At 45.8% G+C, this 25218-nt stretch overlaps 2 protein-coding genes across 2 annotated transcripts; both read right to left on the bottom strand.

The window, feature by feature from the left end:
* Window positions 1-601: 601 nt before the first annotated feature.
* Window positions 602-25218, bottom strand: lamc2 (laminin, gamma 2). Its single transcript, XM_034077427.2, has 21 exons — window positions 25143-25218; window positions 20800-20976; window positions 20328-20445; window positions 19232-19341; window positions 18701-18832; window positions 17940-18129; window positions 15208-15320; window positions 14126-14512; window positions 13579-13809; window positions 9787-9923; window positions 8740-8896; window positions 7927-8132; window positions 7404-7483; window positions 6894-7031; window positions 5458-5602; window positions 5211-5360; window positions 3425-3539; window positions 2601-2797; window positions 2357-2515; window positions 1984-2083; window positions 602-1668 (listed from the first exon to the last, which is right to left on the bottom strand). The coding sequence occupies exons 1-21, from the start codon at window positions 25216-25218 to the stop codon at window positions 1415-1417; spliced, it is 3372 nt and encodes a 1123-aa protein (XP_033933318.1). The 3' UTR covers window positions 602-1414.
* On the bottom strand, window positions 15626-17571 carry LOC139433255 (uncharacterized; the record flags this gene model as incomplete). The annotated part of the gene is made up of 2 exons (XM_071202186.1): window positions 15626-16831; window positions 17050-17571. Coding segments are annotated over 2 exons (1728 nt in total), but the record flags the coding sequence as incomplete, so codon positions are not given.

The raw sequence follows: 25218 nt of genomic DNA, 5'->3' as shown, positions 1-25218 counted from the left end.
CTCACATGCGCTCCTATTGGCCCACATGCGCTCCTATTGGCCCACATGCACTCCTATTGGATTGGCCCACATGCACTCCTATTGGATTGGCCCACATGCACTCCTATTGGATTGGCCCACATGCACTCCTATTGGCCCACATGCGCTCCTATTGGCCCACATGCACTCCTATTGGCCCACATGCACTCCTATTGGCTCACATGCGCTCCTATTGGCCCACATGCGCTCCTATTGGCCCACATGCACTCCTATTGGCCCACATGCGCTCTTATTGGCTCACATGCGCTCCTATTGGCCCACATGCGCTCCTATTGGCCCACATGCGCTCCTATTGGCTCACATGCGCTCCTATTGGCCCACATGCGCTCCTATTGGCCAGCGCTCCAGCACATTGTACATGATAGGCTAAGGGGCGGGACATCTCTAAGCAGGTTGACCAATCACAACAGAGCCGGTGCAGCACAGGCAGTTTGAGACACAAAGATCTTTAAAACAAGTCGAAGAGAAAACTGTTTTATTTAAAAGCAGAGACATTACAAATATTAAAAAACTGAATGTATGTACAGTTATAAATATAAAAACATTCACAAAGTCACATCATTATAAAAAACAAACATGAACAATATCCATTAAGTTAATACGATTAATTAAAGTAAACCGTTTCATAGCAGTTATTATTTATGAGGTTTATTCAAAATAAGAGTTATCAGTAGTTAAGGTTTATAGGAGACGCAGTGCATTGTGGGAAATGTAGGATCCAGTGTTTAATATGAGCTCCAGTGTTTTACTGCTATCTGATTAACAACAACATGTATAGTAGTAGCACTCGCCATGTTCCCGTCATAATACGTCAGGTGGTGTCGCTATGGTTTCAAAATGATTCTTAATACATCAGGGAGATTCCTGTTGAAGTGGCAGCTGTTCCTGGAGGATAAGAGATCGTACCCAGGTGCATTGTGGGAGATGTAGGATCGTACTGCTCTCTGATAAACACAACAACGTTTACATGTGAAGATCTGAAAACTGAAGCCACGACATACAAACCGCTAATTCTATTTAAAGTAGTGGTTTAAATGATAATAAGTATAATAATGATACATGGCACTTATATAGCGCTTTTCTACGAACTCAAGTAGATTCCTGTTGAGGTGGCCGGTGTTTATGAAGAGATAGTACCCAGTTGCATTTTGGGATATGTAGGATCTAGTGTTCAATATAAGCTCCAATATGTTCCTGCTATCTGATTAACACTATATATAACATTATATATATATATATATATATTATAGTGTTTTTTTAATGATTCTTTATGAAACGTTCTCGTAATAATACATCAGGTAGATTCCCGTTGAAGTGGCAGGTGTTCCTGGAGGATAAGAGATAGTACCCAGGTGCATTGTGGGAGATGTAGTGCTCAGGCCTCCTCGATGGGGGGGCTGTTGTAGCAGCCGGAGGGCACGGCCGCCAGGATGTCCTCCAGGTTGGCGATGTCCTTCAGGATGGAGCCGATGTCCCTGTTGATGCCAGAGAGTCTCCGGCGGTACGCCTCCTCTCCGGCCTCCATGTCCCTCAGACGGGGCCTCAGGCGGCCCTGCACCTCCTGTTGAGCCCCGTCCAGAGCCACCTCCAGAGCCCGAAGCTGGGTCTCGTCCACAGGAGTGGACTGGTCTGTCAGGGAGGAATCAACAAACATCGGTTACAACATCTGCACTGAGTCTACCTGCAAGCAGTGCGGTCCCTGAGAACAAAAAGTCGTACATTTTTGCGAGAAAGTGGTTATAATTGGAGGTACAAATGTCGAGACCCCAAAGTGTTACGATAGGCATGCGGAGTAGGGTCTCCAGAAGACAGAAGCTGCCGGACGCTAACCCGCATGTTGGGACATTTACACAGCTAGCAATGCGTTGTGTTACTTAGCACATGGTATCATAAGCAGACCATCGCTAAGATGGCGAGGCGATGTGATCGACCAGCTGCACGTACCCATCGTGGCCAGCAGGGCGTTGATGTCTCTCAGAGTTTTCCCCACGCCGTCTCTGGTGTTTCTGGCGTTGTTCAGAGCTGCAGTCGCCGCGTCCGCTGCCTGCGGAGAAACATTCAGATCCACCGTTACCCAGCGGCTCGGGCAAAGGGGACACATTGCAATCTGTCTTACTGCACAAATTCTATTTCAATGTAAATACTGCTGTATTTATTCTGTATTTTACTATATAGTACATCGTACGCAGATGAAGAGCACGCCTGATGGTCTTTACTTGGCGCAGGGGTTACCTGCAGGCTGTGGATAACCTGCTGGGTCCCATGGGACTTGTTGGAACATGGCATCTCCTCTAAGCTAACGTCTGAGTGCGTGTACCTGCTCGGCCTCGCCCTCCAGCGTCCGGCCGCCCTCCAGCTCGGCGGTCAGATTGTCAGTTGCATCGAGGGTTCGCTGCTTCAGATCCTTAGAGCCTTTGTTCAGTTTGGTGGCTTGGCTCAGCAGGCCGGAGTGAGGCGGCAGGGACCGCAGCGTGCTCTGGAGGACGGAGACAGAGAGTTAAAACAGTGCAGGAGAAGTCGTGCCATGAGAGTCTGTCTACAGGCGATAGAGAACGTCTCACCTCCAGCCCGGCGACCAGCTTCCCCAGCAGGTTGGCGCTCTTCACGGAGCTGTCGTAATCTGCAGACACGTCTCCCAGGATGCCGCCGGTCTCTGCGTTGTCGCTGACCGCCTGCTGGATGGTGGCTTTGATGCCAGGAAGACGTTTGATGGCGTCGTCGGCCAGAGACTTGCTGTCGCCGATCTGCTGGTCGAAGCCTGAGGAGGAAGAGGGGCGGGAGTCAGGTCACCTATTATGCAGAGTCCACTTCCTCATGTCTCTTCTACATCAACATGTGTCTCTTCCTCATGTCTCTTCTACATCAACATGTGTCTCTTCCTCATGTCTCTTCTACATCAACATGTGTCTCTTCCTTATGTCTCTTCTACATCAACATGTGTCCCCTCTTCTTCATGTCTCTTCTACATCAACATGTGTCTCTTCCTCATGTCTCTTCTACATCAACATGTGTCCCCTCTTCTTCATGTCTATTCTACATCAACATGTGTCCCCTCTTCTTCATGTCTCTTCTACATCAACATGTGTCCCCTCTTCTTCACGTCTTTCTACATCAACATGCGTCCCCTCTTCTTCATGTCTCTTCTACATCAACATGTGTCCCCTCTTCTTCATGTCTCTTCTACATCAACATGTGTCCCCTCTTCTTCACGTCTCTTCTACATCAACATGTGTCCCCTCTTCTCCATGTCTCTTCTACATCAACATGTGTCCCCTCTTCTCCATGTCTCTTCTACATCAACATGTGTCCCCTCTTCTCCATGTCTCTTCCACATCACGTGTCCCCTCTTCTTCATGTCTCTACATCAACATGTTATTATCATTACCTTTCAGAGCATTCAGGGCGTCCTCCAGCTCCTTGGTGTTGCCGTTGATGCCTTTCAGAGCGTCCTCCGTCAGCACCTTGGCGACGTCCACTCTGTCCACCAGCTTGTTGAACTCCTGCAGGAAGTACAGACTGATTCAGACACATGTCCTATCGTCCAGAGGAACTAATACATCTCCGCCTGCATCAACCCAGCACCCAGCTGATCAATGAAACACACACATCAGTTCCTATATACCGCATTGACTCGAATATAAGTCAAATCAGAAAAAGAGGGGTCGTCTTATATTTGAGGTCTCGACTTTTTGATGTAATTACACAGTCACAACAACAGATGGCGCCAAACAAGTGTTCCCCCAAGAGAGACACCGTCTTAAAGCAACAGGTCAACATGAGAGAGAGATGGAGACACGGAGACCGACTCCCACAACGTGGATCAAAAGTAGGCGAGTTAATAAAGAAGAGAACAGAAGTTACGGTGCCAATGTTAAGATGATGGGGATCAACGAAGTCATCAAACAACGGTCGAACGGCAAAGACATATGGAGTTACTGAGAGTAGGAAGATGGAGAGCCCAAAAAGACCGCCTTAAACATGTAACCAGTCAGAGAGAAGCTTCCCGCGGGCCGCACGATGAGTCATGTGTGGTATCATTGTTTTCAGATAACAAGATTTGGTCTTCAAAAAAGGTGTTTTTCCAAAAATGAGTCTTGAAAAAGAACTGTCGTCTTATAATCGGCGTAGTCTTATATTCAGGTCAATGCGGTACATCTCTTTTTGTATGGACGAGTAGAGAATGCACATCAAACCCTGATGGACATGTGTTGAGGTTGCCTCGTATTCGCGGTCACAAGCAGTGTTTGACGTGATTGCAAACGGATTAAGAGTTAAAACGTGGGACTGATGATCCGTAAGTGCTCGGGGTCGGGGGAAATAATCGATACAGCATAGTATCGCGATACTTTGAGAGGCAATATTGTATCGATACACAGAAGTATCTATATGTTATAACTTATTATACTAACTATTCATATTGCAAATCCAAGTTTAAGTTTTTGGTAACAATTTATTTTTCAATCCTCTAGATGGTTCTGAGCTTCTTCTTCTTCTTCTTCTTCTTCTTCTTCTTCTTCTTCTTCTTCTTCTTCTTCTTCTTCTTCTTCTTCTTCTTCTTCTTCTTCTTCTTCTTCTTCTTCTTCTTCTTGCTAAAGTCAGTGGAACTGGCCGGAAGTTACTCAAAACAAAGATGTAAATATATAGTACTGCAATACTTTGCGAATCGTAGAATCGCAATTAGTGATGTTACGTTCACGAACGATCCGATTCTTTTGAACGGTTCTTTGGTACGGTTCTTTGGTAGGAACGAAGGGAAGCGAGTCGTACCAAAGAGCCGTTCTTTTTATCGTAGGTTCACTGCCGGCCATAAACCCACTCGCCTTTCCAGGCCTTGCTCTCCTGACGGCAGTGAGCCAGAGACGTGTAGTACCATTACACTCAAGATGATGGCGTAACGCTGCTTGAGTAGTAGTTTGGCTGAGAGGTGAAGCAAGTTATACATTTCACTGTGAGTAAAAGTAGATTTCTGGCAATACAATCAATCTTTATAAACCTATTAGCCCCGCCCCCTTGAAAAGAAAACGGCTCTTTTGAACGGCTCTCGGAAAGGAACGGAGCCATAAGATCCAGCTCCCTTCAAAGAGCTGTAATTGCCATCACTAATCGCAATACTATCGCATCGTGGCTTAAGCATCGCGATAGTATTGTATCGTGGGGACCCCTATCAGTACCTTTTTGGCGGCCTTGCCCTGGGCCAGCAGGTCCTCGGTAGCGGTCTTGTCTCGCTGAACGGTGTCCTGCAGCATATCCAAACCTGAGATATGTCCGTCCACCTCGACCTTCACATCGTCCAAACGGGACACCATGGCGTCCACCTGCTCCTGAGCATGATGGGAAGACAGAAGACATAACGGTGAGTGCTTGAGGTCAAGACTTCTCTCTAAAGGTGGACTGCACATCTGGATTTTTGACAGTCACCTTCAGGTCTGCTGGGATGCTTCGCTCCATGTTGGCGATGTCCTTCAACATGCCGTCGGACGTTTTGCTCTCGTCTTTGGCCTGGACGCCCAGACGGACCCCCTGGTTCTCCAAACTCTTCACCTGGGCCGAGGTCTTATCGTGCCTAGAGTCAGTCAGTGTCAAAGTCAACTTTAGAGTCAATCTTTCAGTTTGTGTGTACAGACGGAGAGATCCAAATACCGTTTCCCACAATCCCGAATACAAAAAGAAATATATATAAATATGTTTATACATTTATATAAACAAATCCACAGACACATATGTACACTCAACAAAAATATGAATCGAGTGGCCTGTGTTCGTCGTCCATAACATATGCCTGCCCATACCATAACCCCACCACCACCATGGGCCACTCAATTCACAATATTACCCTAACCCTAACCCTACCCCTAATCCTACCCCTCACACCAGATACTGACTGGTTTTCGGACCCCCCCAGACCCCCCCAATAAAGCAAAACTGCACGTTTCAGAGTGGCCTTTTATTATGGCCAGCCAAGGGCACACCTGTGCAATAATCATGCTGTCTAATCAGCATCTTGATATGCCACACCTGTGAGGTGGGATGGATTATCTCGGCAAAGGAGAAGTGCTCACTATCACAGACTTTTCAGATTTCTGAACAATATTTGAGAGAAATGGTTATTTTGTGTTTATAGAAAATGTTTTAGATCTTTGAGTTCATCTCATGAAAAATGGGAGCAAAAACAAAAGTGTTGCGTTTATATTTTTGTTCAGTGTACATATGCACACATTAAGACATCAATAAAAGCACAACAATCAATATATATAAAATAACAGTCACTTCAATATCTTTGAGAAATGTACATCCAAGACTGAACACACCACACGTCATCAACACGGATTGAGTCTCGTGGCTTATTTAACTATTGAAGCCACCTTTATAGAATACCTCTACTGTAAATACTACATTACCCATGAGCCCTAGCGCCTACTTCTTTGCATAATCCTCCATGATGCCGTCTGATCATCATTTTCCATTTCAAAATGTATATATATACAAATATATAGAATTAAACATACTTAGAGTTGCCTTTGAGTTGATGGTTTTGGATCTATATTGCACCCTCCCAATGTGTGGTGATTGATCTGAAGTTGGGGTTGTTTAGTGGCTTTTCTTTGTACTTTTTCTAGTAGGGGATCAGATATTTTAGAGTTGTCTGGAACGCAGCATGAATTCATTAAATATTAGCAATGCTTCGTGGCTACAGTCAGAATGAAACAAACGAAATGCCAAATGAACCCTACACTCATCTAAAATCCCAAAGTGAATGGATTAAAACAAAGACCAACCAGACCGGTTCGCAGCAGCATTTAAAACGATGAAATCAATCCTCATGTTAGCAGGGAAGGATTAACTGGAGGACTCACATGGTCTTCATGTCTCCGATCAGCTCTTGGACTTTGTTCTCTCTGGTCATGAGATCCCGGACCAGAGCCAGACTCTTCTTCGAGGCTGTCAGAGCTTCGCTGGCGGTCCGCTCCACAGAGGCAGCCGTCGTCTGGTGTCTAAAGGACAACACACAGGAAGTGAGACACACACCTCTGACACGGTGTACAACACAAGCTCCTCAACAATGTATCAGTGACAACTCCAATAAATCAGGGGCGGAAAGTAGTTTGTGTCTCTTTGTAGACATGTTGTGTCGGTTTGTGTCCTTATGTAATCATTTTGTATGTCTTTGTATGTCTTGTATTTCGTGTCTTTTTATTTTTATTTTGTGTCTGTTTGTAGTCATTTTGCATTGTTTTGTAGTCAATTGGTGTTTCTTTGTGTCTCTTTGTAGTCAATTGGTGTGTCTTTGTGTCTGTTCGTAGCCATTTTGTGTGCAGTTGTTGTATCTTTGCTCTGCGTCTTGTACAGTAAATGTGAGGTCTTACTTATCAGCCAGACTGAGGGCCGTGGGCACCAGAGAGGAGAGGAGGGTCGTCCCCAGAGGAGCGTCTCCCTGAGGGATGTCCTGACAGGAAGAAGAGACAAACAGCTGTTAGAGACATCATCATCCTCATCCTCATCATCATCATCATCATCCTCATCATCCTCATCACCATCATCATCATCATCATCATCATCATCATCATCATCATCATCATCATCATCATCATCATCATCATCATTACACCGTGGTATTAGTACTTTTACTTAAAGATAATTGAGTTCTGATTTAAACCAGTTTCCTAAAAGGACTTTGCTTGGTGTGAGAGCTGCTCCAGCTTACACACACCGTACACGATACACACACTCCAGCTAACATGGTGTAGATTTACTAAATCTATATTTGTGTTATAACTGTTATAAGAGTTTGCAAAGGGTTCATTTGTCCCGAGGTTGCAAACCTTCCCACTGAGGACAAGAGCCAGATGTTGCTGATGTTTTCTGTGCAAAGTGTGTCTCAGGTCTTACGGCTGATCTGAGGTCGGCCTTGGCTTTGTCCAGTTTCCTCTTCATGTCGTCCATCAGAGCCTGGACCTCCTTCACCTTGGCGCTGTACGTCCGTTCCTGTTGTTTGATGTCGACCGCTGCGTCGGCCACGTTTTGGATCTCCTGCTCCTCGTCCAGCTGACTCCTGCTGATGGCCGCCAGACGTACCTGCAGCTTCTTCTCCTCCACTGTTGGACGCAGGAAGACATTTTGTTGTCATTCATGGGTTTTATATTACATTTATATTAACAATTTCCCCACGAGGGATTAATAAAAGTCCATCTTATCTTATCTTATGACAAATGAGAACAACTAACGTACAAGACGACATCCTGTAGGTCTGTATTCGTGCCCAGAGAGCCCAGTACGACAAAGAGCCTCAGGTAAGCCAGGATTTAGGATGACTGAATGGATGGGTCGAGAACTAATTATCCAATCATGTATCTGACAGGTGATATTATGTCTTGGGGCACACATGTCACAGTCGGAGAATTTAAATTGAAAAAGGGAACAATTATTAAAAATAAAGGAAATATTATGAAAATAAATATGGTTCACATAAACACAAGGAGCAAATCATGAACATTAAAAATACGTATAAAACATAATTAAAACATTTGATAACGTGCAAATAATAAGTGGTATGTGCAGAGGTTCACAGTTTGAGGGGGAGTTTGTAATGTACAGAGACATATTCCCAGTGTTAATGCGTTAAAGGGCCCACGGTCTTTTTGAGCGACACGAACAGAATGATTTTGTTCACCGATGTTTGGTGATAGTGAAGAGCTGTCTCACCTGTGAGCCCCTCGGTCTCGTACTGCAGGTCGTCCACCAGCTCCTCCACAGCGTTCAGAGCCGCCTCCATCTCTGCCTTGTTGGCGGGTTTCAAACCTGCGTCCATCTCTGAGAACAGACGCTCCAGCTCGGCCAACTTGGCAGCGTAGGCCTGCATCTGGAAGGTAAGGTAAGGTAAGGTAAAGTAAGGTGAGGTAAAGTAAGGTAAGGTAAGGTAAAGTAAGGTAAGGTAAGGTATGGTAAGGTAAGGTAAGGTAAGGTAAGGTATGGTAAGGTAAAGTAAGGTAAGGTATGGTAAGGTAAGGTATGGTAAGGTAAGGTATGGTAAGGTAAGGTAAGGTAAGGTAAGGTAAAGTAAGGTAAGGTATGGTAAGGTATGGTAAGGTAAGGTATGGTAAGGTAAGGTATGGTAAGGTAAGGTAAGGTAAGGTAAAGTAAGGTAAGGTATGGTAAGGTATGGTAAGGTAAGGTAAGGTAAGGTATGGTAAGGTAAGGTATGGTAAGGTAAGGTATGGTAAGGTATGGTGAGGTAAGGTGAGGTAAGGTAAGGTAAGGTAAGGTAAGGTAAGGTAAGGTATGGTAAGGTAAGGTATGGTAAGGTAAGGTAAGGTAAAGTAAGGTAAGGTATGGTAAGGTATGGTAAGGTAAGGTAAGGTATGGTAAGGTAAGGTATGGTAAGGTATGGTAAGGTAAGGTGAGGTAAGGTAAGGTAAGGTAAAGTAAGGTAAGGTATGGTAAGGTATGGTAAGGTAAGGTAAGGTAAGGTAAGGTAAAGTAAGGTAAGGTATGGTAAGGTATGGTAAGGTAAGGTAAGGTAAGGTATGGTAAGGTAAGGTAAGGTAAGGTAAAGTAAGGTAAGGTATGGTAAGGTATGGTAAGGTAAGGTATGGTAAGGTATGGTAAGGTAAGGTAAGGTATGGTAAGGTAAGGTAAGGTACACTCGTTGGATGTTGAATATTCACTGTCACTGTCGACTTGAAGGAAGACACGGAACTGAAGGAAGCAGATGTTTGAGACAGTGAACTGACGGAAGCAGATGTTTGGTACCTTTCTCTTGATGGGGGTGAAACAGGCGGGGCAGTTGGACCTCTGGCACTTCAGACCCTCGAAGCCTGGCCGGCACCGGCAGCGACCCGCATCATCACACTGTCCGAGCTCAGAGCCCAGAAGACTGCAGTCACAGGCTGAACAGAACCAGAGAGGAACACTTTAACACTGCAGTCACACGCTGAGCAGAACCAGAGAGGAACACTTTAACACTGCAGTCACAGGCTGAGCAGAACCAGAGAGGAACACTTTAACACTGCAGTCACAGGCTGAGCAGAACCAGAGAGGAACACTTTAACACTGCAGTCACAGGCTGAGCAGAACCAGAGAGGAACACTTTAACACTGCAGTCACAGGCTGAGCAGAACCAGAGAGGAACACTTTAACACTGCAGTCACAGGCTGAGCAGAACCAGAGAGGAACACTTTAACACTGCAGTCACAGGCTGAACAGAACCAGAGAGGAACACTTTAACACTGCAGTCACAGGCTGAGCAGAACCAGAGAGGAACACTTTAACACTGCAGTCACAGGCTGAGCAGAACCAGAGAGGAACACTTTAACACTGCAGTCACAGGCTGAACAGAACCAGAGAGGAACACTTTAACACTGCAGTCACAGGCTGAGCAGAACCAGAGAGGAACACTTTAACACTGCAGTCACAGGCTGAGCAGAACCAGAGAGGAACACTTTAACACTGCAGTCACAGGCTGAGCAGAACCAGAGAGGAACACTTTAACACTGCAGTCACAGGCTGAACAGAACCAGAGAGGAACACTTTAACACTGCAGTCACAGGCTGAACAGAACCAGAGAGGAACACTTTAACACTGCAGTCACAGGCTGAGCAGAACCAGAGAGGAACACTTTAACACTGCAGTCACAGGCTGAGCAGAACCAGAGAGGAACACTTTAACACTGCAGTCACAGGCTGAGCAGAACCAGAGAGGAACCAACCCAGTCTCATAAAAAAACGTGTAATAACTACGTTGGTCCACAATGTAGGACGTAGTAATTCTACGAAAACGCCTCTGAAATTGTGAAATCCCTACGTTTTTTTTCACCATTCATTCCAATGGCTGGCGTCTATGTCACGTGATCTTCACATTTCTCCCTGCAGAAAAAAAAAAACATGGCCGACATTCGTTTTATTCTCGGTGTAAAATGCCTATTTTAAGGTTAGTTTGGCGATTAAAATGCCCGTTGATGTCATCTGATGCGAGAAATATGAGTTGTTATTTCAGATTATGTGTGCAGTGGATGTACATGATCTTTAGTTTGCTAGTTATTACGAAGATTACTTCAAGAAATTGTGTCTATACAACGTTTTCATTGTTACCAAGGTGGTTGCTAGGGACGCTGCTATCGATATTATTTCTGTTATGTTGTGTAAAATGGTGTTATCTTTATTGCTACCCCCTTCCCCGTCAGTGTATAGTGTTGGTCCACAGCGCAAACGTATTAGTTTAACAAAATCCGCATCTAAAATGGTGGCATAGTGTGGTGCCGAGAGATGGGAGTCGGGGGCGGGGTATCAAAGGTACAAGCTAGACTTTTATTTAGCATCTCAAAACACATGTAAACAGCTTCATGCCCGGGAAGCGAAGACCGGCGGAGACAGGAAGTCCGGCTCACTAAAATGTCCGTGCAGAACAATACCCTAACCCATAGATCCGTGGGTGAATAATGTCAATCACCACAATAGATACGTTATTTTCCCCTGTGCAATTCTCCATTTACTCAACAACAACACATCATTATCCTTGTGTTTATTTATTTGTTTGATTAATAAACACAAGTTGGAGTCCGTCAGGACCAAGGGTCGGAGCAGCTCATCTGCTTTACAGAATATTACACCCGGAGGTAAGTATTCTCTCCGCTTCGCTTGACAAACCCCGTGATAGTCCTCAAGCTCTGTGATTGGAGAGTGTGCCGAGCGTCGAACAGCACTTGAAATGGGATGGAACCACGGCAGACTGTCCAAAACTGGATTTGAACGGGTCCACCCCGTCCCCCCCTCCCCCACCCCGTCCCCAGAACTACACATGCTGGCTATTGTGTGTTTCGCAACATGTTCTCTATCTATGGCACGTCTCTACTGGGAGTTGTAGTTTTAAAAGACGTTTTCGTATTTCCCATAATAAGAAGTTGCCAGTATTAAACTGTGTGCATCCCTGGAGGTTTAGGGGACAGGAAACACTCACATTTAAAACATATCATTAATAAATGGGTGAAAATTGCTTGTGCCCATTATGGGCAGTATTAATATATATATATACCCACACGCCAGCTAAGGTCAGAAGAGCTTTCTTTAACAGCTGGTCTTATGTCTGTGACCCCTGTTGTTCATTGATGAGCCTGAAACATGCACTTGTCAAGGTTCAGAGGCACATTGTGCAAATATGGCAGTAGCCATCGATCAGCTTAAGATAAGATATACTTTATTGATCCCAAGTTGGAACATTTGCGTTACATCAGCATGTGTATAGTTGTAAATATGCAGTTGTGTTTATTTGTAAATCATTTAGTATAATCACACAAATTCTGTGTTTTATATTCAACAATTCTGTGTTCTTTATTTATTGATTGTTCAATACCTGACAAGGCCGGAGATGAAAAACTTGGGTCGCAGGTTCCTCAACAGTGCATCACCAGACATCTTTCAATATGTGTACCTCCACCATTAAATTGTCATATTCTGCACATTTCTTATCCTATCTACATACATCTCATAAGAGTATAATACATTATGTATAATATCAGTTCAAATAAGTGCTTCAACATAGTTAACATTGCTGGAGGTATGCACAAATATTGATAGATGTCTTGTAATGCACTATTGAGGAACCTGCGACCCAAGTTTTTCATTCAGTGCAGAACTACACCACAGTTGTGTAGGCCTATATGATATGTCAATAAACCTTAGAACATCTTGAAATCTTGAAAGGGATGTGCAAAATTGTCATTACATACAGTCTTTAATTAACTATTAGTAGAGAATAACGAGTAATGAACATACTTTATAGGGATCGTATTAATATCTAATAACAAAAATAATGAAATGCAATAACATGCTTTAACCACTAGGTGTCCCTTTATATCAGCTGTGCACCTTTATGGTGTAAATACAGCCTATCTACCAATTGGATCAAATATAAAAGTCAGCCGAATTAGTGTTGATACTGCAAGGAGACGTATTGTGTGAAAAGAAATGTAAGATGTTGTTTAATGGCTGATATATTTATGATCCACGTCAAGTTTCCAGTGACAAAACAATTCAAACTGGCTTCCAGCTCACACTGATCAAACGTTATTAAATTGCAGTTGTATTAACGCGGGACCGTCTAAAGCAGTAACACACGTGCATTGAAAATATATGAGGATATTGAAGATAAGATGTTGTTTATTGAATGAGCACCTTTTTTATTTGTGTATTTATCTTAGGAACTACGCTGACTGATCCTCTTTTGATTTAGAAAATAATCTCCAATACCCTGCAGTTCTCCAAAGTACCCCTAGATGTAGCTTTCGAGCAGCGCTTCCCAACCTGTGGGCGCATTGCAAGTGGGCCGCCAAATACAGTGGTCTGTACAACTGGATTAACAGCGTGTCACATGTTCTGAATGGACCAATCAGAACTTTATTTAGCCTCCGGATTGTTTACGGTTGAATGTGGGCCGCGACAGAATCTCTTAAGTGGGCCCTGAGTTGAAAAAGGTTGGTAACCGCTGCTTTGGAGGAACATCAAACTAATCAAAGACTTTGCACAGAATCATCGGGGGTCCTGTCCTCACCCTTGCAGGCGTCGGCGGCCCGGCTGTGGTAGAACCCTCGCAGACAGGACTCGCAGCTCGGACCCTTGGTGTTGTTCACACACTTCAGACACTCTCCGCTGCCTCGATCGCAGCTCCCCGCCACGCTGACGTCGATGTGTCCGTTACACTGGCAGGGTCTGCAGGTCGACACGCCGTCCCCCCGAGCAGCGCCGCCATAGAACCCCTCCTGACAGACGTTGCAGTCACCACCTGAGGGAGCAGACACAGGGTTATGATAATAATAATATTAATGTTGCTGCTGTTAAGATAATCTATAATCACTTTCTCGATATCATGGCTTCAAACTGGCAGTTAATGGGTTAACATCCGGAACATAGTTTAATATTTGGTATTTCTGATGTGGACTGAAGCTGATTGAAAGATTGAACCCAAAAAAGTGGTGAAAGAAATATTTTAACGTGTTTATGAAAGTTGTTGGCAGTGGGTGTCTTTGTCCCGAAAGACGAATCAGTGGATCTGAAAGATACCGAGGGTTTAGGGACGATAGAGTTCCCCTATCTCGTACCTGTGGTTCCTGCGGGGCAGCGGTCACAGCGGGGGTCCAGAGACCCGGCAGCCAGCGAGCAGGACCTTCCCTCCGGACAGGGGCACTTCACGCAGGCTCTCGGGGGCCACGGGTCTCGGTAGGACCCGGCCGTGCAGTCCCCGGACGACTGGTCCCCGGAGTAGCAGTCCCCGGTGAGCGGGTCGCAGCTCCCCCCCCGGCAGCTGCAGGGCTCGCAGGGGCTGAAGGCTCCGTCTGTGGGGGCGCTGCGTCTGAACCCCGCAGAGCATCCATCGCAGAAGTCCCCGTTGTACCCGGTCGGACAGCTGCAGGTCTGGACCCAGCCAGCAGGGGGACCAGCGCCCCGACGAGCTGATACCAGGCGCACGTTGTTCAGGTAGCCGCGCCCTGGAAACAGGTTAGAAACCCAGATCAACTTCACACAGATATCCAGCTGGAAAGCACTTTGAGCTCGTGTGAGTCCTGAGGTTAAAAACACGCCAACACGTCGCTGCTTTGTATTTCCAGCATCTGGTGTGAGCTCATTCTTTATTTGCCCTGCCGGCGATAACGGTTTGATTCCTTCGTTTAGAGACAGATGTTCTGCAACGTTAAAGATGAACGTCAGTGGGGGCTCGGGCTGGGAGCTGCAGGGTCGCCGGTTCAAGTCCCCAAACAGACCTACATATGGAGTGTGGACTGCTACTTGGAGAGGTCCCAGTTCACCTTCTGGGCCCTGCCGTGGTGCCCTTGAGCAAGGCACCGGACCCCCCCCCAATCCCATTGCTCCCTGGGGGCTGTGCAATAGCTGCCCCTGGTACTAGTCACCTGGTCACTGAGCGCTCTGCATGTGTGAGCATGAGAGAGGGGTTCATCCCTCCGAGTTGTTCCTCATAGAGGAGTTAGAACTTGAGCTAAAGGTTAAAGGTTACTGTTTATCTCGACAAAGCTTTGAAGGCTTCTAAATATAAAGATGGTTCTGGTTTCTGCATTATCATTTGTGGATGAAATGTGATTTATAAAAAGAGTTATGAAATAAAAGAGTTTGAATCAAAAGAAAGGAACAAGTCTCCTGAAGGGGAAGTATGAAACAGGAAGCTCACCATTCTCTCCGAACGTGACCTTGATCTTGATGGCGGTGAGGTTCTGGAGGAGCGAGTGGAACTGAGCGGAGGAGATCTGAGGCATCCAGGGGCTGCCGGGCTGCTCGTCCAGTCTGTACGCGGGAACATCACGTTAGCTTCCAACAAGGTAGCTAAAGCTTTGCCAGATTCCCTGCTCTGTTGCGCCCTGTGGTTAGACCATGTGCTCATCAGCTGCTCTCCTCAGAGAGGCTGCTCTCACGCAGCTGCACACGTCACTGTGAGCTCTTTCACATCGGTTTGGATCAAGTGATCACTTATTGGTGATATCAAAGGCCTCTCCTGAACAACGGCTCTCAGTCCCATCTTAAAAACGGTTTCTTTGGCAAGTAGAGGAACCTGCTGTGTGAGGAACCAGTGCCAGTTTGATCAACCGTCCTTACACAGCAGGTTCCTCTACTGCAGGTTCCTCTACTGCAGGTTCCTCTGCAGGTCCCTCTACTACAGGTTCCTCTAGTGCAGGTTCCTCTAGTGCAGGTTCCTCTAGTGCAGGTTCCTCTGCAGGTCCCTCTACTACAGGTTCCTCTAGTGCAGGTTCCTCTAGTGCAGGTTCCTCTGCAGGTTCCTCTACTACAGGTTCCTCTAGTGCAGGTTCCTCTAGTGCAGGTTCCTCTACTACAGGTTCCTCTAGTGCAGGTTCCTCTAGTGCAGGTTCCTCTGCAGGTCCCTCTACTACAGGTTCCTCTAGTGCAGGTTCCTCTAGTGCAGGTTCCTCTGCAGGTTCCTCTACTACAGGTTCCTCTAGTGCAGGTTCCTCTAGTGCAGGTTCCTCTAGTGCAGGTTCCTCTAGCGCAGGTTCCTCTACAGGTTCCTCTGCAGGTTCTTCTACTGCAGGTTCCTCTAGTGCAGGTTCCTCTGCAGGTTCCTCTACTACAGGTTCCACTACTACAGGTTCCTCTGCAGGTTCCTCTACTACAGGTTCCTCTAGTGCAGGTTCCTCTACTACAGGTTCCTCTGCAGGTTCCTCTACTACAGGTTCCTCTACTACAGGTTCCTCTACTGCAGGTTCCTCTAGTGCAGGTTCCTCTGCAGGTTCTTCTACTGCAGGTTCCTCTACTACAGGTTCCTCTGCAGGTCCCTCTACTACAGGTTCCTCTACTGCAGGTTCCTCTAGTGCAGGTTCCTCTAGTGCAGGTTCCTCTGCAGGTTCCTCTACTACAGGTTCCTCTAGTGCAGGTTCCTCTACTACAGGTTCCTCTGCAGGTTCCTCTACTACAGGTTCCTCTACTACAGGTTCCTCTGCTGCAGGTTCCTCTGCTACAGGTTCCTCTACTGCAGGTTCCTCTACTACAGGTTCCTCTACTACAGGTTCCTCTACTGCAGGTTCCTCTGCTACAGGTTCCTCTACTACAGGTTCCTCTACTGCAGGTTCCTCTACTGCAGGTTCCTCTACTACAGGTTCCTCTACTGCAGGTTCCTCTGCTACAGGTTCCTCTACTGCAGGTTCCTCTACTGCAGGTTCCTCTGCTACAGGTTCCTCTACAGGTTCCTCTGCTACAGGTTCCTCTGCAGGTTCCTCTACTGCAGGTTCCTCTACAGCAGGTTCCTCTGCAGGTTCCTCTGCTACAGGTTCCTCTGCAGGTTCCTACTACAGGTTCCTCTACTGCAGGTTCCTCTACTGCAGGTTCCTCTGCTACAGGTTCCTCTACAGGTTCCTCTGCAGGTTCCTCTGCAGGTTCCTCTACAGCAGGTTCCTCTGCAGGTTCCTCTGCTACAGGTTCCTCTGCAGGTTCCTCTGCAGGTTCCTCTACAGCAGGTTCCTCTGCAGGTTCCTCTGCTACAGGTTCCTCTGCAGGTTCCTACTACAGGTTCCTCTACTGCAGGTTCCTCTACTGCAGGTTCCTCTGCTACAGGTTCCCCTGCTACAGGTTCCTCTGCAGGTTCCTCTAGTGCAGGTTCCTCTGCAGGTTCCTCTGCAAGTTCCTCTGCAGGTTCCTCTACTGCAGGTTCCTCTACAGCAGGTTCCTCTGCAGGTTCCTCTGCTACAGGTTCCTCTGCAGGTTCCTCTGCTACAGGTTCCTCTGCAGGTTCCTCTGCTACAGGTTCCTCTGCAGGTTCCTCTGCTACAGGTTCCTCTGCAGGTTCCTCTAGTGCAGGTTCCTCTGCAGGTTCCTCTGCAAGTTCCTCTGCAGGTTCCTCTACTGCAGGTTCCTCTACAGCAGGTTCCTCTGCAGGTTCCTCTGCTACAGGTTCCTCTGCAGGTTCCTCTGCTACAGGTTCCTCTGCAGGTTCCTCTGCTACAGGTTCCTCTACAGGTTCCTCTGCTACAGGTTCCTCTGCAGGTTCCTCTACTGCAGGTTCCTCTACAGCAGGTTCCTCTGCAGGTTCCTCTGCTACAGGTTCCTCTGCAGGTTCCTACTACAGGTTCCTCTACTGCAGGTTCCTCTACTGCAGGTTCCTCTGCTACAGGTTCCTCTACAGGTTCCTCTGCAGGTTCCTCTGCAGGTTCCTCTGCTACAGGTTCCCCTGCTACAGGTTCCTCTGCAGGTTCCTCTACTGCAGGTTCCTCTACAGCAGGTTCCTCTGCAGGTTCCTCTGCAAGTTCCTCTGCAGGTTCCTCTACTGCAGGTTCCTCTACAGCAGGTTCCTCTGCAGGTTCCTCTGCTACAGGTTCCTCTGCAGGTTCCTCTGCTACAGGTTCCTCTGCAGGTTCCTCTAGGGCAGGTTCCTCTGCAGGTTCCTCGTGGGTCTACCTGAAGCTGTAGTGGACCTTCTGTCCGCAGGGCACGATGGACCTCAGCTCTCCCAGAGAAGCCGTCACTTTGAGGCCGTTTCCCTCCAGAATCACATCGCTGACGGACGGGTGACGGACGCCTCGGTCCAGACGCAACGAGAAGGAGAAGTTCTGACCGTAGCTCAGCAGCCGGTTCCCCAGGTAATGAGCTGAGGAGAGAGACACTTGGTCAGGGAGGGAGGGAACAAGGGGGGAAAGGGAAGGAAAGGAAAGGTAAAGAAAGAAAAGGAAAGGAAAGGAATTGAAAGAAGGATGTGTATAATGACCATCGGAGAGGAGACCAAGGGAGAGAAGGAAAGGAATAAGTGTATGGGATGTACTTATCTTATCCCATACACTCCTTTCCTATCGTATGTGCAAAGAGCTTCAGAGATGAGATGAAAGGAGAGAAGGAAAGGAAACACGAAGAGAGATTAGAAGAGGAGATAGGAAAGGAGGAGGGAGGAGGTGAATAGGAGAGGAAGATGAGATAAGATGAAGATGGAGGAAGTGAACAGGAAAGGAAGAGGAGATAGGAGGAGGAGAAAGGAAAGGAGGTGAACAGGAGAGGAAGATGAGATAAGATGAAGATGGAAGAAGTGAACAGGAGAGGAAGAGGAGATAAGATGAAGATGGAGGAAGTGAACAGGAAAGGAAGAGGGGATAGGAGGAGGAGAAAGGAAAGGAGGTGAACAGGAGAGGAAGAGGAGATAAGATGAAGATGGAGGAGGTGTTTCTCACCTGGAGCGTACAGGTAGACCGGCAGGCTGTTCTTGGAGATCACCTCCAGGTCCTGGTGTTTAGGAGACCAGCGGAAGTGAACGTCAGGGGGCGTGTCGCCTCGAGCCGTCGCTGCTCTCCAACCGTCCGGACCTGAAACACAACACAGTCCGTCAGGTGCTTTTATTTTGAAATTTAACCCAAAAATCCACTGTTGATTTAGGAAATTTTTTGGGGGCTTTTATTTTGAAATTGGCTCCAGTATCCACTCTTAACTATTGAAAGTGTTAGGTGGTCTTTTATTTTGAAATGTAACCAAGAGATCCTCTATTAATTTATGAACATTTTGGGGGCTTTTATTTTGAAATTGAAACTAGAATCCTCTGATAATTTATGAAATTTTTGACTTGAAATTGACAGATTTTATTGTAAATTTATGAAATTGTCACTGGGGTCTTTTATTTTGAAATTTGCCCCAGAAACGCTTTTTACACTGTTTTAAAATTAAAAAAGGTGTTCTTTTATTGTGAAAGGGGAGGGGTGAAAGGTTACCGCTGGCGAAGGTGGAGGTGATGTTGTGGACGGAGTATCCGGTCTTTGCAGAGCAGCGGCTACTGTGACCGTAACAGAAACAATTCCCAGAATCCTGTCTGGGCTGACGGCTGAAAGAAAACACAACGAGCGAACAGGAAGTGAGACCAGACGGTGACGACGAAACACAAACAGGAAATCAATCAGGACTCAAACCTCCAGAGACAGTTTCATCCCACAGACCATAAGACATTAACCACCTGGTCTCTGTGAAGAACATCCATAACATTCATCTGTTTGCTAATTAGTCATCTAATATATATTCCATGTACTTCAGTGTTTCTCAAACCTTTTCATACCAAGGACCACTTAACCAATAGAAAAACACTCGCGGACCACCTAACTCCACAAATACACATCGTTTTTCTAGAACAGATTACAAATCGCCTGAAACAGGTACAAAGAAGTGGCAACATGTGTGATCAAGGTGTTGCGCTGGGCTATATGATGCAATCGAAAGTGAAGCTCGCTCCATTGCGGAGATATTCGCGCCAGAGTGCGGAAAACTTAAATGTATTTATTTATTTCAAATGTGAAATTTTACCAATATACTCACGGACCACTAGGGGTCCGCGGACCACACTTTGAGAAGCACTGATGTACTTGTATATCGACTCTTCTTGCACTTGTATTCACTTGCACATCTCAAAACATTCTCTTGCACTATTTGATCAGTTCTATTTGTTTTAGGTCCTATATATATATATATATATATATATATATATTCATGTAGCTCTGTTGGAGGAGGACTTCGGTCTGTCATCTCCATATTTCCACTGTCGCTGCTGAGCTCATGATGAGAGAGACTTGAATCTTGAATATTCCAGAAAAATGTCAGAATTTTCAGACAAAGTCAAAATTGTTTTGTTTTTCAGAAAAATGTCAACATTTTGAGAGAAAAACAGCATTTTTAGAAAAAATCTGAATTTTAAGAATTTAGAGAAAAGTTTTAGATTTTCGGACAAAAAATTTGAATTCTTTAGATTCTCATAAAAAAGTCAGCGTTCCGGTAACTACAGTGCATTATTTAAAGAGTTATCAGTGTGAGTTTCTTCACCTCTGCTTGCAGCCGGTGGCTCCGATTGGTCCATCCGGGCAGCGGTCACATTTGTCTCCCGTGACGCCGTCTTTGCAGCTGCAGCGCCCCCTGCTGTCACACGTGGTACTGACAGCACCTGGAGGCAGAGACACAGGTGAGCCATATTGATAGGATGAATGCAGTGAAAGTGTAAGTTATTATTTTGAACTATAATGTTGTTAATCAGCAACTGAGAGGATTTGTTACAGGGTTTTTTCATTGTGGAACTTCACCCTAAAAGCACTCTCAAATAAGGGGGAAGTTGAAGTTTAACCAGCAAACAGGAAGTTAGTCAAAACAAAGATTTAAATATCGCAATATATTGTATCGCAATACTTAGCATATCGTAGAATCGCAATATCGTATCGTGGGGACTCGGAGCCTGGTGATTCCCACCCCTAGTTAATAAATAATAAAATGTAAGACCTCCACTCCTCTCAGAGTCTCTCACCTGTGGGGTTGCAGCGGCAGGGCGTGCAGCTCGGCAGCGCCCCCTGCTGGTGGAAGCCGTCCTTGCAGCGCTCGCAGTGACGACCCTCAAAATGTCCCTGGCAGTCGACGCAGTGCAGCCCCCCGGCGTCTCGCAGGCAGTACCTGGAGCGGCCATTACAGTCGCAGCGCACTGTCGCTAAAGAAAGAGGAGAAGAAGAAATTATGAATGAAGAGACGGTTCAGAAAATACGAGTTTCTCACGGCATGCTTTTCACTCCGGTTACTAAGCTGCAAAGTTCTCATTGTGATGTTTTGAAAGTTGTAAAGCTGAACAACCGTCTCTGTTGTTGGAAATGTTTTATGGTCATATTTGAACAATGTGGTCGCATGACTCCTTCTGAAGTTACTGCAGATCTGCTGTGAGCTAGCTAGCTAACGCAGCTACACTCTTTAGTGTCCGCCACTTTACAGAAGCACGTTGCCCATAAACTACATGTCCCAAAATGCATCTCGTTTTGTGACATGTGCACTGAAGAGCCTTGCAATCATTTGCCCTCGACTTCTGCTTTCAGACATAGTTCATTTGAAGTTATTAGCCTATCAGATAATAATCCAATGCAGAGGCAATAATGTAATATAATAAAACATGTTATGTGTGAAGTTATATATTCTTAAAGTTACAACCGGCCCTTTGAGTGCAACCATAATGCTGATGTGGCCCTCTGTGCTAACTCATGCTTGAAGCTAAAAGTCATCCTCTGCATCCAACACGAACAACCGCTTCCTTCAGTTCGACCTGTGGGGTTCAGCCCCGAGCAGCGTGTGTGAAGGGGTTCCAGCCCCGAGCAGCGTGTGTGAAGGGGTTCCAGCCCCGAGCAGCGTGTGTGAAGGGGTTCCAGCCCCGAGCAGCGTGTGTGAAGGGGTTCCAGCCCCGAGCAGCGCGTGTGAAGGGGTTCCAGCCCCGAGCAGCGCGTGTGAAGGGGTTCCAGCCCCGAGCAGCGCGTGTGAAGGGGTTCCAGCCCCGAGCAGCGCGTGTGAAGGGGTTCCAGCCCCGAGCAGCGCGTGTGAAGGGGTTCCAGCCCCGAGCAGCGCGTGTGAAGGGGTTCCAGCCCCGAGCAGCGCGTGTGAAGGGGTTCCAGCCCCGAGCAGCGCGTGTGAAGGGGTTCCAGCCCTGAGCAGCGTGTGTGAAGGGGTTCCAGCCCCGAGCAGCGCGTGTGAAGGGGTTCCAGCCCTGAGCAGCGTGTGTGAAGGGGTTCCAGCCCTGAGCAGCGTGTGATACATTAGAGTCGGTGTCAGTACAGAAGGTAACTGCAGGTGGAGACAGGTGACCTGAGGTTAGTTCAGATTCATCACTTCCTGAGCGTCGCACCCAGAGGGGGATCCGGTCTGAACACGCCGCTGCACCGAGTGTTTCCACCGTCTGCAGGATGACGTGTTATGAAAGAGAAATGGACTTAATATTTAGTTTGGGATTCCTCCAGGGCTGGGAGGGGTGTGAAAGTATCTGAACCCTTTCTTTTGGAAAACCTCTCAAATGCATGCACTTAAACATGAGGTGTGGTTTACTGAAGTGTCTGATGATCAGAAAAGTGTCCTATCAGAGATGTACTAGCAACATACGCGCTCCCATTGGCTAGAGCACATTCTACATGACAGGCTAAGGGACAGGACATCACTAAGTGGTTGACCAATCACAACAGAGCCGGCCAGCTAGCCAATCAGAGCAGACTGGGCTCTGGTTTCAGGCAGAGGGTGAAAAGAGGTGCTGCAGCACACTACATACTGATATACACCTGAACATCAGCAGGAGAGGACTCTTTAAAGTAGAGACTCTACATACTGATATACACCTGAACATTAGCAGGAGAGGACTCTTTAAAGTAGAGACACTACTTACTGATATACACCTGAACATCAGCAGGAGAGGACTCTTTAAAGTAGAGACACTACATACTGATATACACCTGAACATCAGCAGGAGAGGACTCTTTAAAGTAGAGACACTACTTACTGATATACACCTGAACATCAGCAGGAGAGGACTCTTTAAAGTAGAGACACTACATACTGATATACACCTGAACATCAGCAGGAGAGGACTCTTTAAAGTAGAGACACTACATACTGATATACACCTGAACATCAGCAGGAGAGGACTCTTTAAAGTAGAGACACTACATACTGATATACACCTGAACATCAGCAGGAGAGGACTCTTTAAAGTAGAGACACTACATACTGATATACACCTGAACATCAGCAGGAGAGGACTCTTTAAAGTAGAGACACTACACACTGATATACACCTGAACATCAGCAGGAGAGGACTCTTTAAAGTAGAGACACTACATACTGATATACACCTGAACATCAGCAGGAGAGGACTCTTTAAAGTAGAGACACTACATACTGATATACACCTGAACATCAACAGGAGAGGACTCTTTAAAGTAGAGACACTACATACTGATATACACCTGAACATCAGCAGGAGAGGACTCTTTAAAGTAGAGACACTACATACTGATATACACCTGAACATCAGCAGGAGAGGACTCTTTAAAGTAGAGACACTACATACTGATATACACCTGAACATCAGCAGGAGAGGACTCTTTAAAGTAGAGACACTACACACTGATATACACCTGAACATCAGCAGGAGAGGACTCTTTAAAGTAGAGACACTACATACTGATATACACCTGAACATCAGCGGCAGAGGACTCTTTAAAGTAGAGACACTACATACTGATATACACCTGAACATCAGCAGGAGAGGACTCTTTAAAGTAGAGACACTACATACTGATATACACCTGAACATCAGCAGGAGAGGACTCTTTAAAGTAGAGACACTACTTACTGATATACACCTGAACATCAGCAGGAGAGGACTCTTTAAAGTAGAGACACTACATACTGATATACACCTGAACATCAGCAGGAGAGGACTCTTTAAAGTAGAGACACTACATACTGATATACACCTGAACATCAGCAGGAGAGGACTCTTTAAAGTAGAGACACTACACACTGATATACACCTGAACATCAGCAGGAGAGGACTCTTTAAAGTAGAGACACTACATACTGATATACACCTGAACATCAGCGGCAGAGGACTCTTTAAAGTAGAGACACTACATACTGATATACACCTGAACATCAGCAGGAGAGGACTCTTTAAAGTAGAGACACTACATACTGATATACACCTGAACATCAGCAGGAGAGGACTCTTTAAAGTAGAGACACTACATACTGATATACACCTGAACATCAGCAGGAGAGGACTCTTTAAAGTAGAGACACTACACACTGATATACACCTGAACATCAGCAGGAGAGGACTCTTTAAAGTAGAGACACTACATACTGATATACACCTGAACATCAGCAGGAGAGGACTCTTTAAAGTAGAGACACTACATACTGAGGGTGCGTTCAAGGTGCGCCTGATGCTTCCTGGCTGCAGGGATGACGGATCCTGACACGAGTCTGAGTCTAAACTCTTGTCCGGAGGGCAGACACACCCAACACACCGCAGGATCCTTCACTTGCGAATCCCCACATTTATTGTTTGATAAACAGAATCAAAAATATAAATCTGTACATAATATCCTTTTTATTTCTACAATTATTGTTCAGCTTTGTGACTCGCTGTATTTCTGAGTTATTATATAGAGAGCAGTTTGTGTGGTTTTTGTTCAATTAAAACCAGATTTATTTGATAAATGTTTTAAAAAAACCTTAGATAGTGATAACTCTTTGTGACATACTAACACTGCCGTCAATTATCAAATACATATCCAGGTTCATTAAAATATATAATAACTGTAAATTCTGTCTTTATGCAGTTATTATAAAATACCATTTGGGTAATAAAAATACACCTAATCCTATACATATATCTTATTAGTTATATTACAAGGCTGAGATAGTGATCATTAGACAGAATGATGGGGCTTCAATCATCAGATAAACGTTCAGGTTAAAAAGATAATTAAGGTAATTTCTCTCATTATATATATTTTTTATAAATACTATTTGAGTTGAGTTTCAGTTTTTTTATTATTATATTAATTTATATAATGATGTGGTCGACATCGGAACAAAGCAGAGATCGTGATCAGCTATACCAGCCATTATAACAAATACTTATAAAGACAATTGTACAAATGTAGAGCTTCAAATACATGTTCATTAAAAAGACACCCGATGACTTCAGGTCTCCAGAAACAAGCGAGTCAAAGAAACTTTACATTCAGATTTAAAAGCTGTCTTTCCTCTGAGAGCTGAGACAAACAGCCCGTCTCACCTCGACATGAAAGCGACAGGTAAACAGCATCAGGTACTCACAGTAAAATGTGTGTGTGGCCTGCACGGCACACACTGCAGCCAGTAGTCCGCACACTGAGATCCAGCTGGTCCTCAT

This window comes from Pseudochaenichthys georgianus, unplaced genomic scaffold (assembly GCF_902827115.2).
Source record: "Pseudochaenichthys georgianus unplaced genomic scaffold, fPseGeo1.2 scaffold_1576_arrow_ctg1, whole genome shotgun sequence".
Lineage (NCBI taxonomy): Eukaryota > Metazoa > Chordata > Actinopteri > Perciformes > Channichthyidae > Pseudochaenichthys > Pseudochaenichthys georgianus.
This window is presented reverse-complemented; position numbering and strand designations above follow the sequence as displayed.

Bases quoted from the DNA above. Each gene is read 5' to 3' on its own strand.
- lamc2 (XM_034077427.2), bottom strand. From the start codon at position 25,218: ATGAGGACCAGCTGGATCTCAGTGTGCGGACTACTGGCTGCAGTGTGT. The intron at 7,032-7,403 runs GTAAGACCTCAC...GTTGTCCTTTAG, and splicing joins GCCCTCAGTCTGGCTGATAA to ACACCAGACGACGGCTGCCT. The intron at 2,798-3,424 runs GTAATGATAATA...CTTCCTCCTCAG, and splicing joins CGCCCTGAATGCTCTGAAAG to GCTTCGACCAGCAGATCGGC.